This window comes from Tinamus guttatus, unplaced genomic scaffold, assembly GCF_059628265.1.
Source record: "Tinamus guttatus ecotype Peru unplaced genomic scaffold, ASM5962826v1 Tinamus_guttatus_pri_ptg000213l, whole genome shotgun sequence".
Lineage (NCBI taxonomy): Eukaryota > Metazoa > Chordata > Aves > Tinamiformes > Tinamidae > Tinamus > Tinamus guttatus.
The window spans coordinates 4,390,680-4,409,158 of NW_028288747.1; the positions used below are offsets into that span (position 1 = coordinate 4,390,680).

Below are 18,479 nucleotides of genomic sequence, written 5' to 3' on the forward strand. Positions count from 1 at the left end.
CCCCGCCCTCAGGGGCATTGCGCAGCCGCAGTCGCTTCGGGCCGTACCACTGTAGAGAACCGCGGTGGGGCGGGCGAGTTCCCTTGTTCGCTCTGTTGGGCTTTCCCGCCTCCCGGGCAACGGTCGCCGCGGGAGGGCGGGCGATGGCGGCGCCTCCCGCCTTCCGCTCGCGGCGAGTGAGGCGGCTGCTCCGGCAAGTAGGTGCAGCGGGGCGACCCGCCTGCCCGTGGCATCTGCGAGCGCACGGCGGGCTGGCGAGCACCGGCTGCGGGCTACGCGCGCCGCTTTCCTCGCCCAACGGCTCGGCTTCGCCTCCCCTCACAAATACCCCAGGGCTCGCCCCGAAAGTGCTCGACCGAGATTGGCCTTGCTGTGCTACCTCTTTCGGAGAGTTCTTCTAGTATCTGTCTAGTATCTAATATCAAAACTGACCAGGGTCTGAGTTGAGTTCCTTTAACTTTTTGGAAACAAGAATTTTGTGTCCTAACATTTTTTTTTTCCCCCCCGGGTCATGGTAGTAAGATAATAATACTTCTTATCTTTCCGCAAAACCCCAAAATTCTTTGGAAGACTGCACAGGATCTTGCTTATCTGTCTACTGCTGCACAAAACTGTTCACTCAGAGCTTGGCTAGTTGGCCTCACTTCTCTCCAAACTAGGAGGATTACAGCAGAAATCCTTCCCATTTGTCCCTGAGTCAGTAACCTTTATTTTGCACTCCAGAATTTAATTCCTGGTCTGCTTAGATTCAATTGCCTGTTCCTGTCCTCAGTGACGATGCCAGCTCGTTTCGTAACAGCAGACTCCGGGCTTTGCATGGGTGGGCTTTCTCGCATCTTCCAGCCTCACTTGTGTTGCCTGTGCTTTAGCCCAGATCCTCACCCAGTTTATAATTCTGCCAGGTTTTTAAAAAGTGTACTGATTTTAGTCTAGCATGACTTGTCTGATGAACATACGTTGTGTTTTGCATTGTTTTTGTGTGAACCTGGGCACATTGCAAAAAAAAAAGCAATTATTTATACTTCTGCATGCTGTCCATCTTGTTGGGTCCTGTTTGCTGAGTGTAAGGAGAGTGTTTCTGTCCCTTCCATCAGGCACCATGCCCTAGTATAATTGTTTTATGTATTTGCAGTGCTCTCCTACTGCTGCTTTTGTACTCTGGCACCCCAGATGCAGCTAGTGTCTGTTACTAGTCTCTGTACCTTAGTTATTCTTGCCTTCGTCCTCATAACTAATAGTACGTAGGACTTTCCTTACATGGTCTTTAATGTGTAAGTCATTATAGTGGAAAGGTTTCTAGTTCTTGTCAGCTGTATGCACACAAAACTTCAGCTACCTGTTCTATATCATTTGCACATCTATGATATTTTTAGCAATTGTTCATGACTTCCAAGAAGTAGCTTTCCTAGTTGGTTAACTATCTCTTCTATTTTAATTTCAGTTCCTAGTAAATTCACTGCATATTGTTGGCTTCCTTCTTGAGGCAGTTCTTCCAGCTGATTCGAATTCCCACAAGATGGACAGCACGCAGAAATTTAAAGAATTGCTTTTTTTTTTGCAATGTGCCCAGTTTTCTAGTTTTCATTTTGTGACTCAGATTCACAGTAATTTTAGTGGTAGGCCTGCTAGGTATTCAAGTGCTTGATTTTGTTAGTGTTTTTGAGTGTGCATTTCCCTTAGTTGTATTGGGCCCAGAGAAGGACAAGGAGGCAAAACTGAAGTTTACTGTAAATTATCTGCATTAAAATACATGAGAAATTGGAGGTATTTACCATCGACAAATCTTGGATTGCACTTAAAACCGGAATTAGGAAGCCTTTTATAGTTTACTCCAGACTTGTCCATATACATCCCTCTATTGCCATTATTAGAAAGTGAGTGAAAACCATTGCTAGAGATCACTTAAAAAGTAAAGAGGGAGTCTGGAAGAGGTATTGATAGCTATTAATACCACAAAAACCTCCAATCTTAATATTCTGAAGATACCTGTTTTAAAATTTTGACCCAAGCTATGTAACTTGAGTGAGAGTTGCAACAATTGTATTACAAACAAACTGAATTTATTTAACAAACATAATGCTGCCTAAATTCCACATAGTGTGTTTGTTCTGTGAATACCAATGCTGCCAGTCATTTTCCTCATATTTCATTTGTTAGTAATATTTTAATTAAAACTCTTTTATTTTACTTTAAGTAGTTTTTTGTTTTGTTTTGCAGATGTTGGCTCTTAATAGACGTTTTCAGTCTATTAGCAAGTAAACAAAGAGACTTCTACCTTCTCTAGTGTCGTGTCCTGCCACACAGATCCAACCATGCCTGCGGACGGAAAAAGTGATATGGAGAGGGTTGGCCTCTTCAGTGAAATGGGTTATATTTCCATTGGAGATAAATATGTATCACATTATATGCGTAAGTACATTTAATTTAAATCACTGTTTAACAATAGGAATACCTCTGGTATCTATCTACTTTCAGAAAGACTACATTTTCTTTCAGAGGCAATTGCCTTTTCAAATATGTTCTTTGCTCAGGTCAGTCTATTGAGAGAGATTCTTGATGTGTTGGAATAACATATTTAGGAAAGAAAAAATCCACCACAAAACTGAAAAATATGTGTGCATAATAAATTCCTAAAATTTGTTAGGATATGTATTTCTCTGTAAGACTTGTAAGATTTCTCTGTAAGTCTTACAGATAAGTGTGAGTTCCTCTTTCCCCACTCCATTTTTTGGCAGGGAAGGGAGCACAGGGACGGGAAGCGGGTGTAGATCCTTCATGTCTTGAACTTGTTGTTCAGTAGGATTATCCATTGAGCAAGATAATTTTTGTAAATAGTAAGGTGGCAGAGTTTGACTCTCAGTAGCCCCTTTGAAGTGGTGCCACGGAATAATCCTGGCTTCCCAGTACTGATGTTTCTGCTGTGATGCTCTGTCAGTGGTGAACACGTCCACCAGAACCAGATCACCAGCCCATCACTTTGCCCGCACTGAGCTGCTGCAGATTCAAAACACTTGACTGAAGGCACTTAAGAGCTACCTGGTCTCAGAATTGGTGGGGAAGAGATGCTGCTCTGAGATATTGCTAGTGGGCATCAGCTGCAGCTCTGAACCACCTGGCTGATACAGCCAATCTGTCTTTCTTCTAATGCAAGTTTAGGGATTAGAACTATAACTTAATACTGTGAATACCCTCCTGTAGCATTCTCTTTCGCATATATCTGGTTGCTACATAGGATTCGAATTACGAAACTGTGATATGTTAGCAGCATGTTGAACCACCTAGATCACCTAGATCCATTAGATTTTTAATGTAGGCTAAAGCAATGGCATCAAACGATTACTTACAGTGCTTACTCTTTTAAAGGCCCTTTTAATGAAGCTGCAAGCAAGAACAGACAGATGTTACCTGGGGGGAGCAAAGCATTGTCAGCTCTTCAGGCAGGTTATTTTGAGCCTCAGTTTGTGAGAATTTTTGATGGTGAAGCCTACTCAAATCCTGTTCAGCTAAGGAGGCGCTATAGATTGGCAGAATCAAAGAAAAATTTGGGCAGAGCTTTCCTTCCCAGTAATGGAGACAAATTGCCGTAAGTGTTGTCAAAATGTTTAAATAAATCTTTTCCTTTCCTATAAATTATAGATAACTTTTCACTAATAAATAAAACACCTGTAATGGGAGTACATTCTTTAGGAAAGATAAACGTGATACATATGATATAGTGCTAATCACAGTGCTGAGTGCAGAATTATGGATATCAGCAAGAAATTAGAGATAAGGGAAGGTTGAATGCTCATAGAAATCAATTTCTGATGCTCAGTTTTATCTACTGTTTTATATAACTGTCTACTGCTGTGAACAGTTTTTTCAACTGTTAGCTTTCTATTTTCAATTAAAATGAAAATGGGTTTGGGAAAGGCGTCTATATAATGAATGAATGCATATTTTATTTTAATTTAGAAGGGAGTCTGTTGGCACTTGTCAGATGCAGTTCTGAGCCTCCCAAAATAGATATAGTATATACATTGCAAAAGCATCAGGAAAACAGGCCAGGCTTTCTCCCTCACAGAGTCCAAATAGATTATCTTTTTGCCAGAAAAAATCTGATACTATTACAGGATAATCAGAAGATGTGACAGAGCTTAGGAGTATGTGAAGCAAAATGTTAAAATAAATGTCTTTGCAATTTGCACATTTATTTCACGATAAAATGATGCCAAAGAAAATGATTTCAAATATCTTAATCTTATGTATTAACAGAGTGGTTATTTGTCTAAAACTATACAAGCTGCTGCAAGAGAGTTCAGTGTATGTACCCAGCCTATTTTTTATTGTCTTATGTTTAGTCATATCATTCTACAACTTTGCATTTAGGAAGTTTGGTGTGTATCACTTTTATATATTTATATTTTAGGGAGCAAGGATTAGCTATCTTCTGTCATAGATTACAGGAAAAAAAACCCTTTTTTAATGTGAAAGTAAGACTGTGTGTAGGCTGCCTGTGTGAGCTTTCTGTTGGATGTGTGTGCATGCTATTTTTGGTGGGACAGAAAATGGGTGAGCCCAGAGCTGAAAAGTTTTTCAGTTGCAATTACCTTCTATAGCAACCAAATGTACTAACAGGATCTAACTGCCAGAAACACCTAGGCACTAATTTCAAATCCCTGTGAGTTGAACAGTGCTGTTCATTTTCTTTCTGGGTTCTGGGTCCTGCTCCACCAAGTCTTATAAAAAGATCCTGTCAAGGCACCCTCCTCCACACATCGTCTCCACAAACACTCTTGGCTCCGGGTACAGCAGCCCAGACTCTCTTGCTTGTTCTAAGGCATGAACTGTAGGACAGGTTCTTTATCTTCTCCTAAATCTGTGCTGGCAGAGTAGCGCAAAGCAGAGGCTGGAAAGGTGGCTAGGCTGTCTTATTAGTAAAATCCTCAAGTAGTTATGGAGAGTGATAGGTTTCTTATGTCCAAAACTGGCTCCAGTGCAACTCGGGAAATAGAGCAGAGCTGCATCAGCACTGTTATTCTTGTCTGCCTGAATAATAAGCTTTTGGAAATCTTTTGCTTGCATTGGAGCCAGGTTTGTGATTGGCTGAAAATTCCGAGGTTGCAAAGATGCCATGTTCTGAAGATGTGACTGATTTCTAGGCCTTTATTTTCCTCATTTGTCTATATTCTGTCATTATGTTACTTGTATATAGAAAGCTAAGACAACATTTAAAGTTTGCAAAGCGCTTAAATGCTAGGAAATGCCAAGATAAAGTTTGTCTGTGCAGTGTCAGTTTGCCCAGTTTTTGTTGTATATAAGATTTTTCTTGACCACTGTACCTGTGGCTTAGCAGACCAATTGCCATGTCTTGGGCCTTTGTCATTTGGTAGCTGTATGGTTATGTACTTTGAGAAGACATCATATCCTACCAACAGATACTGATTTTTCAGGTTAGACTTTAAAAAAAAAAATTTGTGAATTCCTTCAGCTTCATAGGCTGAGATGTTTCTCCTAAATGAGCTGTGCCTCTCTTTGTTCTTCTTTTGTGATAAGACAGAAAGATAGACAGTCACGAGCCACATCCAGGAAAAAAACCCAGGTCCCCCATGTGGCCTGCCTCTCCGTTATCATGAGGACACTGCCATCTGGGCAATGCCACCCACTTATCATCAAATACCACCACTACTGAACCCAGTCCTCTGGGTGACTGTCAGTCCAGCAGGTTTGTGGTGGACTGTGCCTACATGTTTGTATTTGTGAATCGGTGTTGACCAGTGTTCCTTTGGGTTGTTGAGGCAAAACTGAAGCAAAACCAGAAGTCAGACTTTCTTAAGGCTATCTGTGTTATTAAGGTACTCCCATCGTTGCTACCGTTTGCTTCTTTTGTCTCCATAATGCTGTACAGGTTTACTGTAATAATGTAATAATGCACAGTGATGAAGTTTTATATTTATTTTTTGAAACATGTTATTTTACACTAGAGCAGGAAAGTTCAAAAAAGCTCAAAGCATTCATTAACATGTTTATTTTCTATTTTTAGATGTGGACTGGGCAGCTATTATGGAACCATAGGAGGTCCATATGCATACTTCAGCGCGCAACTGAAAGCCAAAGAAAAATACATTCCTCCTGGAAAGAATTTTTATACTAATCCAGGAAAGAAAGGAACTGGATATGGGTAACTTCTCAAGTATTTTATTTTATGTTTCTTGATTTTTTTTTGTTTGTTTTGCTAGCTTCTCATTCATTCATTTTCTTTTTACAGATACGCAAATGTTACCATAGGTGAACAATATCCACATGCACCTGAAGTATATGAAGCAGGAAGAATAGCTGCAAAGGTGTAAAAATATTTGTCTTTATTATGTATTAGTGCAGTGATTATTTATTACAATTACACATGATTGTAATAATGACCAAGTAAAACTAATAGAAAGAACAATACTACTACTTCTACATTATTGTAAGTAGTGATAAAAACAAGATGAGAAGCAGCAGCTTGGATACCTGTAGCTGAGGCAAACTTGGATTCAAAGTTCTGCATCTGGTGCAGATAGTGAGAAGCACTGAGAATAGAGTGATGCAGTATTACTTCTTATGAGCTGGGTAAAGAGTAAATAGGGAATTTGCTCTGAGACATTAGCATGAATCCATCTCAGTGATCTGTATTAGTAAGGATGCATTTCATACCTCTTGTAATTGTTTGCAATGCTAGTTTTTCCCTAGTTCATTTGAAAATGGAATCTGGGAAGAATAATCAACAGCTTTCATGGTTAAATGAACCAATCCTTAGAGGAACTCAACTTAGCAAGGTGCTCAGAATGTAGGACATGCTTCTGGATATCTTATCATCACGCCCACATAAATGTAGTGGCAGTATGGCCAGTGTATTATGCAGTTGATATGCATGAAGGCAGGATTTTCAATCATGTGTGTACATTTTTTTTGCCCAAGATAGAGGTACACAATATGGTCAGTGTTCCAAGCACTCTAGTTGGTGTACCTGCATGTTCCATTATGGACACTGTGAATATAAAATACCTAGATGAAACAATAGCAAAGAAGGTTATAGTGAGCTGAATTTAAATGCTTTTTTTTTTCTCTTAGGTGAATATGCAGTAAAAATGTTTAAGATTTTTTCTTTCAAAATACTTCTTTTACAGAAAGCACTAGAGGAACATCGACGTCTGGTTAAAGGAGGGCCTTTCAAGTTAAATCTGTATCCCCGGGAGTATTTTGATATTAATCCCTATTTTACTGACCAACCTTTGCCACCAGTTAAGCAACAACCTCCAGGAAAGAAAATTGCGCCACCTTTTAAACCAAGTTCTCCTGCTAAAAAGGTTAGTTTATTTTATAGCTGCTGAATACAAAAGGTAAGCATTCAGGTATTTCCTACTAAAAGCTTTGCTTTGAGTACCTAAAGACAGAACTCAGTGTTTGGTTTTGCTATTACTTTCTTACAGGGGAAAACAGAAAGGGTATTAATCAATTTACTGTGTTTCCAGTTTCCATGGCAGTGAAATGCTGCTTGACCCAACCTACTCCCAAAGAGCATAGCTAGCCAGTGTTAAGTAGCTTGAGAAGTGTTTCTATTTAAAACCTGCATAGTGTTGTTAACATGGAGTAATTGCCTGCATACTGTCACAAAAAGGTAAACAATGAAAGTCTATGCAATATATGACATTAAAGTTGGATTATTGTTGCAAATTGAAATCTCCTTCTGTTTTGGACTCCTATTAGTTACTTGCATAGAATTTTTGAAGTTGTTGATTAAGCCTATTTAGACAATTCTAAAAGATAGTTCCTAGAAATGTCATGGATGGAAATGCATGGCCAGAAGGAGCAGAAAGGCTCAGTGGAGTATCTCAGAGAAATGCTGCAAAAGGAAACTGTTAGAGAGTTACCTGTTCTGTTTATCTACCAGCTGATAGAGATTTGGAATCAGATTCAGAATTTGTTGAGTAGTTAGGAAAAAGGAGGAAATGATGGGAATAAATACAGGTGTGAAGCTTGGGAGACATGGGGTTTGGGGACTGGGATTACTATCAGGGTGGGAAAGGAGATATATAGGAATATATGATGCAGAGGAAATCATTGTTCATGAGTTCAGTTACTTAGTACTGTTATTTCCTAAAATATAAGTAGAGATTCTTGCATCTGTAAAACAGTGGAAATGTGCATATTTCATTGCCTTTATGTCTCCTGATGTACTTCTTGAGATGAGATACTAAGATACTTGGGCTAAATCTTAATGTAAGTTTGAAATGGATTTAAGATACAGATACATAAATCACTCTCTTAAATGACTCTAAATACCTGATAGAGTAACACCCCCTCAGTCTGTCACTTTTCTTCATTTTGGAATCATTTAGTACTGTGCTCTGCCAACCACCATTTCTGATTATTCTATCCTTCCCCCTTGACTGATTTCATTCACCTTGATTGTTCTTAGGAAGATGATGCCAGTGATGCAAATATAAATATTCAGAAAGAGGCAGCAAGAACACTTATGCATACATTGTGCTGTATTTAGCCTCACAGATGAGGCATCTGAGATCTTCAGGAATAGTGATCTATTCCTAAAAGTCAGCTGCTGAAAAGTCAGAACGTCCTCTAGATGACAACACTGCTGATCTGCTCTTGCCTTCCCGTCCTTCATACTGTCTGTGCTGTCCGTGACTATGTAAACTGCGTGTGCTTCCCAGGCTATTGCATATTCCCCCATATTTTTATGGGAAAACATCTTCATTTGTTTCAGTTGATCCACTGCAACACTTAGTGCTGCACTTTTCAGGAGTGCAGCCTCAACAGACTCTGGTATTTAGCTCTGTTCAGTCCTATAGGTCAAAAAATATAATGATAATAATGCCCTAGCTTTTCCTTTTATAACAATTGTCAACTTTTTCTCAATGTGGAGGTGCGCTAATGAACTAATAATGACTTAATAAGCCCAATTTTATCCACAGCATAATAGTTCTTTTTAGTGGGTTATGTTTTTAAATTTTCTATCACAATTTTAAGATCCTTCATAATTTAGAAGACTTATAAAACAGCATTTTCAATCAAGAATTCATCAACATAATTACTATTTTTTCCTAAGAGCTTCCAATGCAAGTTTAAGCAGCATGTGATTTTTTTTGTATAGTTTGATGCAGCCTGATACGCAGTATTCATACTTGCTTTTGCATGAAAAGTATTTTAATTAACTCAATTACGCTATAGATTGACACTTTGAAAAGTTTCCTCTTTTTTTTTCAGGCAGGGGGCATGAAAGGAGGTACATTTGATCCTTATCCAAGCCATTCTGATGAACCCTATGTAATTAAAAAATCTATGGCAGTCACAACTAATAAAAGGGGACAGATTTTTCATCCTCCTCCTGGACCAAAAAGCAGACCTATTAAAAGCATAATGACTTTAAACGTCACAAGGTAAGCCACTTCAAGTTCATGTTTCATGTATGCTGTCAGCCTAAAGTCATTAGTCCAGCTGCTTATTACCGTCTAGAGTAATTGAACCTTTTAAAACTAACTCATTAAATTTATATAAAAGTAATTAGGTTTTCTTTCTCTTTGAGGAGCTAATTATTGGCAAAAAGATAAGGTAAAGGACCTGGACTTTCAAGATTTATTCCTCTTTTTTGTAAATCCAAGTTACTTTAAAGGCTGTACCAGTGTTTGTTTTTGTTTTCTCATATGTTTATTGATCGTAATTGGCTCCCTCTGCTGGCAAATGTAATCCTAGGTAACCTAAGTCAGTGACATTTTTGAAACCACAGTATTCAAATTGGTTGTCATAGAATCATAGAATGCTTAAGGTTAGAAATGTCTTTATCGGAGGTTTATTTTACCGACTATATGCACATATAGATGTTCATGAGCACATAGTTTACTACATTTTAATCTTGGTGAAGTATAACTTATATTTAGAATAAACTTATTTTCTGTGTTTGCTTCTATTGTAATTCAAGCAGAGAACCAAGACCATGTTCTTTAGAGTTACTTAGAGAAAACACTTCCAAATGCAGACTTCTAAGAATTGCATGTAGAAGAGCTAAGTATAGATGCGTGTGTGGGTTTTCTTGCATTTTGAGTGTGTATTGTTTGTTTTTCATTTGTTCGTTTTTTCTTTTCATGCTCCAGCAGTAACATGAAGCATGTTAGGAGAATTTGATTAGTATTTGAAAAAACCGTCTTGGCAGAATCTGTTTCACATCTGTGATATGCTTTTATATACAATATGTGAAGTCTAAAAAATATATCCTCCTTATCCATCCATTGCTGGGCCATTTAATTTCATTGTTTTGCCATATATCTGAATTTGCATGATTGCTTTTTAAGTTGCAGAGGCGGTTGAAAAGGACAAAATAGAAGATACATATCCCTCCACACTGCCTTTTATTACTAATTGAAAATAAGTACTCCAAAAACATTGGCAACTAGCAGTGCTGATGCAAGAAAGTACGACCTTCCATGCACACAAAGGTCCTTTCAAACTATTAAAAATGAAAGAGAATACTGGTTGACTAGCCTTTTATCAGTATAATTGTTCATATTATTATTATTTCACCAACTGATTAAGAAATCGTGTTTCCAAATGAGCTACTTTATTGGAAAAAAATTCCTTGTATGTGAAGTACATCTTAAAATTGAAAGGCAGCTTACTGTGAAGATTTGCTGTGTTTGTGGACTCATTTGTAAAAGCAGAACCAATTCACAAATTCAAATGAGCTTCCAGAGAGAAATTAAAACAAGCATTTAAAATTCCCCATGACTATTTCCCTCCCAAGAATTAAAAAATGTTTTTTTATTTCTTATATTTAATGTAATGAGAAATGCATTTATTATAAGTATGAAACTCATAGGCCCTGCTGTTTAAGAAATGTAGTGGGAAATAATTTTTCAGAGTGTCTGCTTCCTCCTGAATTACAATTCTCTATCTTCTCTCCAATTTAAACCCTAATGTTACAGTTGGATTTGCTAGTGTGAATTCTTGCTCTCAGAGTTTTATTGAAATCAATTGGTTTTCACAATGATTCAAGTCATTAAATCTAATTACAGGATTGAGAGTAGTCCTGGTTTTTATCTTTTGCAAAAAGTGTTTTCTACAAGGATATTCTACACAAATCTAATGTTTCTCTTCATATATTTTTCAGATCATTAAATGCAATGAATTACAAGACTGCAAGTTTGGCATCATACTAGGTACAAACAGTGAAATGAAGTATACTTTTTAAGCTCTGTAAACTCTTAATATGTTTGCTAGTCAACATTTAAAGTAAATAATAACAAAAAAAAAGGAAATGTGAATTAAGGCACATAGGTCAATCAAATCTCTTTAATTATTGACAACAGTCTTTGGTTTGTAAATCTCAATCAAAAATAAATATTTAAAAATATGTGTTTATTAATGCCAACGTTATATTTTTATTTAAGTTAAGCTATTTTAAAATCTTACAGCTTAGCATGCTTTCTGAAATGTATTTTGCAAAATCTTATGTATTTTAGGTTTTAAGGTTAATATATATTGCAGTGGAAGAAAGAGATAATCTTCTAAAGTGACTATCAAAATAAATATATTAACTAGGTCACTTATTACCCATAGTGGAACTAAAGTCACGGTTTCCCTTTGGAAGAAATAAAATTTGAGTTTGTGCCAACCCTATTGAATCTACATTTGTGTGAAAACTGTCCTAGAAAATACCTTAACCTTTAGGTAGGATGAGCTTCTCAAAATGACCAGCACCAAGGGCCGTTCGCAGTCAGAGCACACACAGTCCTTCACAAAGGGAGTCATCTCTACTTACCAGCATCTACTTACGTGTCCTCCTGGCAGCTCCAAGCGCTGCCATATTCCCTACCAGCTGCTTAACTTGTATGTGGAAGGAACCTCAGTCTCAACTGTCTTTCAAACTCGCTACTTTCCAGATGGAACCACAATCCCAGCTGTATAACTTGCCTACATCCTAATAATTTTTGTCAGGATTTCCATGAGATGTAAGATTTTTTTGTTGTTGTTCATCAGAGCTAATTTATTAAAAAAATCAGCATTTATATTTCCAAGTTATTACATGAAGGCAACATGTAATAGGCAACATTCACTTTTATTAAAGATTTATCTCACCATGGTAGAGTATTCTTGGAATGGTATCCTCACTGCTAGCTGAGTGATAGTTTTAAAGGAAAGTCCACACTGGATTTCACAATTCCTGGCATCAGTGAAAATCCTAAAAAAGAAAAATAAAAAAAAGGGGCAAGTTTTCCAGGAGTTATCCAGGCATAAATTCTCTTACTTCAATTGATATTGAAGTATCCCAACAATATTTTAAATATTAATTTATACAGAATTTTTGATGGTTCTCTATCCAAATCCTAGAACATAGGATTATTCCTAGGAAGAGTTCCTTCCTTTTTCGTGGATACCATGTACTAATTGATGGTACTTGTGATGACCCCAGACTCTTTAGTGTTACCTTCATAAGAATATCAGGAAATTGTGCCAGTGTTGTTCTCTGGTGAACTTCCCAGACTCTGCCTTCCTAGGAAGGCTGAAATGCCCTGCACTTCCTCCTGACTGCTGTTCGGAGCTCTGTCTCTCTCAGCGCAGATGTGGCACAGTCTGCACTCACGTTTTTCCGTACATTCTTTTGCTTCTTCTCTTCTAATTCTTCCTCTTCTACTTTCTTTTGTATTTCAGTAATCATTTCACTCTCTAACAAAGCTGGCATACTGGAAACTAATGAAAATATATAAAGCTTAATTTGGGGAAAACAAATGAACAACGACAACAACAAAAAACAATCCAGCCTGTTACAGAAGTGTGCCTTGTGTTGATTAAAGTCACACCAGCATTGTATGTCACCTAAAAGGCATGCAGACAGAAGTTAAATCAAGTTAGGGCTTCTTGCAGAAGTCACTGGTGAAATGTTTTAAGACAGTGTTCTGAGCCTGAAGCCTTAGGGGCAGAACTCCATCCACTGCAAACTGTCACAGTTAAATTTCTGTAGACTAACTTACATTATGTAAGGATCTACTGGTTTGAAGCTGTAGAATTCAGTCAAATATCAAAAGACAGGAGATTCCTAATTGTGAAGCTTCATAAAAATCAGTAAGCTGCTTTTTAGGGCATAGTAAAAAAAAAAAAGATTTTCAGTTTTATAAAATTGTAAAATGTTCATCACAGTTTTTTTTTAGAGCAAGAGCCTGTTGTAGATTCACAGGAATTGACTAGGAAATCAGCCAGCAAAAAAAAAAGCAGACCCAAGAGTCTATCCCTAAATGTCTATCACATTTAGAGATCAGTGGAGAGCTCGCTGCAGTCAAGTTTCCAAACTTTTTGTATGCACTCTCAAGCAAACCCTCATTGTGGTTTTGCTTTATAGCAATACGTACATCCTGTAGAATCTCTTTTTCAAAGCTCTCTTTTTCTGGCATTCTTAACATGGCATGAGACATAACAATAGCAATACCAAATCTGTATTTTTTCTACTTAAAACCTGAAGCAATACACTTCTGAAGTGTTGGTAATAGTCTTACTAACAAAAAAGAGATGAAAGGAACAAATAGTGAAGAAACATGAAATTATAAAACAAAAACACTGCTAATGCGGCATTGCAAAAGCTACTGCCTACCTTGTGACTGGCATTCCAGAGCTGCATGCTTTGGATCAGAAATTGCAGGGGAGTATTCAGAGTAACAGTTATCCTGCGTGATGCCAGAACTGCAGCCAGGTTTGCTCTGCCCACGCGCCAGCGCTGTAGCTCGGCCACGGAGATAAGCGTAATCGTTGTGCAGGTGGCGGAATTCAAACTGCAGGACATCCCGCTCATTTTCAACACTCCGCAGATGATTTTCTAATAGCAGGCGTTCTTCAGTCAGCTTTCTAATGTCACTCTCGTATTTGGAAGCTCCTTGTCTGTATTCCTGAAGCTCTTTCTTAAGTAACTGATTTTCCTCGGTGATGTTAGTTATTGCTGTTGATAACCTCTCGCGTTCTCTGTCTGCGTTGGTCAAATTAGATTTTAAAAGATCAATATCTGCTTTTGCATATCTGAGTTCAGTCATGAGTTTCTTTTCTGTATGAGCTTTTTCAAACTGAACTTTCTCAAAGTCTTTCTGCAGCATCTCTTTAGTATTAGAACATTCTTGCAGGGTCATTTCAAGGTTATTTTTTTTGTCCTCTAGTGCCTGTGTTAACTGAAGAAGGGTCTCCAGTTCAGATTTTGTTGCAGTTTCTTTTTCTCGCATTTCCTGTATTTCACTCTGATTTCTTTCAAGCTCTCCCTCTAGGGAATTCTTTTCTTTCATAAGCTGGGATGTGTCTATCTCAAGTTTTTTATTTGCTTCTTGTAACATGGAACGTTCCTTTTGCAAGGACTCTAATGTTGCATTGAGCCTTTCTTTTTCACAGGTAACAACAGTCATCTCTTCCTCTACTTTCTGGTTCTTAATTTGAAAATCCTTTAGTGCTCGTATTGTACGTTGGTTTCCATTATAGAGTTGAGTCCTCTCTTCCTCAAGGATATTTTTCTGATTCTGGAGTTCTTTGCATCTTCTTAACAGCTTCTTTACTTCCTTAATGCTTTCCTTACTGTCATCTTCTGATTTAACTAACTGGCTTTGCATCCGTTTCTTTTCTTCAACTAAATCTCGAATTTGTTTATTGTATATTGATACTTTTTCTTTCAAAGACTGTATTGTAATATTAAGAGGTTTCACTTTGTTCTTGAGAAGCAGATTTTCCATCTCAAGATCATGTACTCTGTTTTGCAAGTGCTCAGAATTTTTCAGGGACTTCTGTAACCCTTCAGTTTTCTCATCATGTTCACAGGGTACTTGGATTTTAGTGAACTTCTGATTTTCAAGCCTCAGTAATGTTTCATTTAAAATACTCAGGCTTTGTTCTTTTGCTAGATGCTTTTTGTGATCAAGCGTTATTAACTCATCTTTCACCATTTTGGAAAAAAAATTAAGCTGGAAACTGTCACCTTCACTGTAATTGCTTCGAAATTCTTTATGTACAGTTTTGCTTTCAGACTCTGCTTGTTCCTTGCATGCTGTTAGAGAAGAACTCCATGCATTGACACATTTGGAGTCTTTATAAAATTCTTGATCAAAATGTAGGTCACTTTCTTTATGTGAAACTGAAACAATAGATTCGTCTAAAGAGCCTGCTGTTTCTGGAGTTTCTTTTGATTTTATGTTATTTAATTTTTCTCTGCATAAAAAGCCAGATTTTACTATATCATGTTCTAACAAATCAGAATCATTACTGCCTAACTTCTGAAATTGCTGTTTCGATGACTTGTTAGGATAGTTAATATTGTCTGCTACATAAAATTCTTTGCCATATTTGGGAGAAAGTATGGAAAGTTTAGGTTCATTCAAAATTACCTTTTCATGGGCAGCATGTAAGCTTTCTGTCTCCAATTCTGCATCAGGTAGCAAATGGCATTTATATTGATTTTTTAGTGCAAATACCGTTGTGTTTCCCATTAGATCTTCTGTTTTTTTTACCTTTCCAGTTGCTATGGTTTTCAGTGAAATACTATGTATAATTTTTATATCACTGACCATATTTCCAGTACTGGAATTTGCTTCCACATGCTCATCAATACCGGCTTGTTGATCATGATGAACTTTTTTATTAGAAAGTGATGATTCAGGATTTTCTGCAGGCTACCCACAAAAAAACAAACAAACAAACAAAAACTGTTACACTGTAAGAATTGTAAAAAAAAAAAAAAAGAAAAGAAAAAAGAAAAAGAGGAAAAAGGAACTGGAAAAAAAAAAGAAAAAGAGGAAAAAGGAATTGGAAGCATAAGAAAACTGTTATTAAAGCCACTTATTAATCAAGACTTGTACAGGTTATCTGCCATTGTCATTTATGCATTTGTCACAAAAAAGGTAAGCGGTTCTGCTGATCGCTGGGACTGGCACCTCTTTCCAAGGCGGTCAGGAGGCCACTGCTGGGGATTTGGTGTGACAGGGAAGTCAGGAGGAGGGGCAGAAAGTTCAGGCATTACTGAGGCACCCCAGGCAAGTGCCTCTCTGTGGTGCTTTACATGAAGGTGTGTGGACTATTGCAAAGGCAAAAGCCTGCACAGATTCACAGTCATGGAGGATTCAAGCTCTCCTATTGCCGCAAATCCTCCGAGCCAGAAATGAGTAAAGAAATAAGAAATTGCATTTAATATGTAGTTTTGAAACAGGCTCAAAATACTAAATAAGCATCTTAAGTTTAGATTTCACAGGGAGGGAGATGACCTAAGAGAGCTAACAGACTACAGTTATTAATGGTTGTTTTATAATCCCATGCCCTATGAAATAAGGGAAACCTGGAGTTCACACTAAGTAGACAGAAAAAGTGGGATTTATGCTACATTTCATAGGACTAGGACAACATTTATTCCATCTTGCCCTTCCTCTTCTTTTCTTGACTCTCAGCTCTATCTCCCTGTATTCTTTGCATGGCATTTCATGTCCATTAAATATAATCCAAATTAACTGATAAAGTCATGCCTGTGCAGAAAATAAATCGAGCTTCATGTAGGTCTTCCCAAGACTTTCAGGACTCTTTTGGGCAGAATTATATCAAAGTTGTATTACAGAGAAAAGCCTCAGGGAGAAGATACTATTTTATTTGTCCCCACAATATCCTTTGGGTTATTTTCCAGAAAACCTGCAACTCACAACCCACAGTGCAGCATCATCTTTAAAGAGAAACTTGTTTGTAAGTAAAAATTGGTAAACATACCAGACATACATCACTTGGGGTGCTAATCATCAGTATCTTGCCTGAGCTACACTGTGGAGTTTTCATTTCAATTATATTTTTATTTAGTATTTCGCTGATTTCAGACTGTACCTGGAAAAGATTGAGATTAAAAAAAAAATTAGTTTTTCGGAAATCCTATTTTTATCAGTAAGTTCTTTTTTAGGAGAGACAGACTAGATGAAAGTGCTGTAGGAATTTGGAATTATGTAAAACCAAGAATGTGCAAAGATAAGTATACTTCCAGTATCAGAGTTCTTGTTCCCACATAAAGAATCAGAAGAAATGGTGGCATAAAAATGCTCCTAGAACTGCGTGAAACGGGGCGGTTTGGAACAGTTGTCTGCTGACAGTGACATGAAGTGGAATCAAGTTATTCAAAAACAACAGAGCTTCCCTGAGTTTATAGTCATGCAAAGGGTATCTAACCCTTTCTTATTTTCCCCCGCTATGTTTCTTTCCCCTTATACATCTCTCTTATTTTTTCTTAGTCTTTCTAAGCCTCCAAATAATACTATGATTAGGTGACAACAAAAACATGCAAACGGATTAGTTTATTAGCTATTTTATGATAAACATAAGGAATGTGCATAATAATCTTAAAATAATTTTAGATTGCTGTTAAAACTCATATGGCAGTATCTAAAAATTCATGAGGATGCAGCTTTTATCTTTATTTTAAGAGTATTTGGGGCCTGCTTTTACCATGTTAACATTCTCCAGAATCTGCTGCCGAAGAGTTTTGAAGGATTCCAGCTGTTGCTGAAGAATCTGCAATGTATAAAATAAATATTAGGAAAATGGTACATTTTGTTAAAATATTGAAATGAGCTAAGATGTCTCCTTTGGTCAAACTTGTTTCTTTTCCAGTTTTAAGCTTGCTTTCAGGCAGCCCGTGAGTGGGAGTTCACTGAGCGGTTCCTCAAGAGACACTTAGTCACCAGCTGCAGTACCAGAGGATTTCAGCGTGGTGCTTCACGGGCAGCTTACTCACATCACTAAAACCCACCGTGGTATCTGGCACTGCTTTGGATCTCAGTCATTGCACTGAAACCAAATTGGGAATGTGCTGATGTCGGAGTTCATCCTTCCAATTCGTCTTTCAGGGTTGGACTGACCGTAGGATTAGAAATTGGGAATCCTGTTATTCTGCATTATCAAAAAATTAGCAAAGCAGTGCAGTTGCTGTATTTATATTCATATTAGCTCATTCACATTCATTGACCACCCTAAGTGCCCAGGCCCGCTGCCCCGTCAGCAGTGGCCGCGGAAGCGCGAGCTTCAGCGCTTGGTGCTGGGAACTTGGAATCCGGTCCTCTTACGTGCAGGGCTGTTGTCGGGGGAATCGGCTCCTCTGCTCCCACTGCGCTGCTGCCTGGAAATTAAAGAACAGCAGCGCTGCAGTTGCCGGGGGCTGGCGCCGGCGGGAAGGGCGCTTCACCAGCCACCAGCACAGCGGCGCCGGGGCGCATCGCGCCGAGCTGCGGGGCGCCCGCCCGCGCCGCCCCTCGCCCTGCCCGCGCGGACGCCACTCACTCCATCCGGCGCCGCGCGGCATTTCGCGCGCCCGCCCGCGTCGCCTCGCCCCGCCAACGGTGCCCGCTCCCCCGCCCGGCGCGGCAGGTTGGCGTTGCCAGGTAACCGCGTTCTGCCCCGCGAGCGCCTCCTGGCCCCGCGCGTGCGCCCGCGCGCGAAAGGCCGTTGGAGCCGTTGGAACCGTT

At 38.4% G+C, this 18,479-nt stretch overlaps 2 protein-coding genes across 3 annotated transcripts; one reads left to right on the top strand and one right to left on the bottom strand.

Moving 5' to 3' along the window:
• The first annotated feature begins 109 nt into the window (after positions 1-109).
• Positions 110-11,389, top strand: CFAP96 (cilia and flagella associated protein 96). 2 transcript variants are annotated; one of them, XM_088524652.1, is made up of 8 exons: positions 110-176; positions 2,218-2,409; positions 3,364-3,583; positions 6,023-6,160; positions 6,248-6,323; positions 7,146-7,325; positions 9,244-9,416; positions 11,141-11,389. In XM_088524652.1, exons 2-8 carry the CDS (start codon positions 2,313-2,315, stop codon positions 11,187-11,189), a joined length of 933 nt encoding a protein of 310 aa, XP_088380778.1. In that variant the 5' UTR covers positions 110-176; positions 2,218-2,312; the 3' UTR covers positions 11,190-11,389. The 2 variants fall into 2 exon arrangements, with proteins under 2 accessions (XP_088380778.1, XP_088380777.1); XM_088524651.1 differs by having other exon boundaries at positions 118-197.
• A 1,134-nt stretch (positions 11,390-12,523) lies between these two features.
• On the bottom strand, positions 12,524-18,230 carry CCDC110 (coiled-coil domain containing 110). The gene is made up of 5 exons (XM_088524788.1): positions 18,150-18,230; positions 17,464-17,529; positions 16,741-16,851; positions 13,616-15,662; positions 12,524-12,720 (listed from the first exon to the last, which is right to left on the bottom strand). Exons 1-5 carry the CDS (start codon positions 18,228-18,230, stop codon positions 12,524-12,526), a joined length of 2,502 nt encoding a protein of 833 aa, XP_088380914.1.
• Positions 18,231-18,479: the final 249 nt, after the last annotated feature.

Excerpts from the sequence above, each read along its gene's own strand:
- CCDC110 (XM_088524788.1), bottom strand. The coding sequence starts at position 18,230 with ATGCGCCCCGGCGCCGCTGTGCTGGTGGCTGGTGAAGCGCCCTTCCCG. Across the intron at positions 16,852-17,463 it reads TTCTGGAGAATGTTAACATG|GTACAGTCTGAAATCAGCGA; the intron begins GTAAAAGCAGGC and ends AATCTTTTCCAG. Across the intron at positions 12,721-13,615 it reads TCTGGAATGCCAGTCACAAG|TTTCCAGTATGCCAGCTTTG; the intron begins GTAGGCAGTAGC and ends TATTTTCATTAG.
- CFAP96 (XM_088524652.1), top strand. The coding sequence starts at position 2,313 with ATGCCTGCGGACGGAAAAAGTGATATGGAGAGGGTTGGCCTCTTCAGT. Across the intron at positions 6,324-7,145 it reads CAGGAAGAATAGCTGCAAAG|AAAGCACTAGAGGAACATCG; the intron begins GTGTAAAAATAT and ends CTTCTTTTACAG. Across the intron at positions 9,417-11,140 it reads ATGACTTTAAACGTCACAAG|ATCATTAAATGCAATGAATT; the intron begins GTAAGCCACTTC and ends TATATTTTTCAG.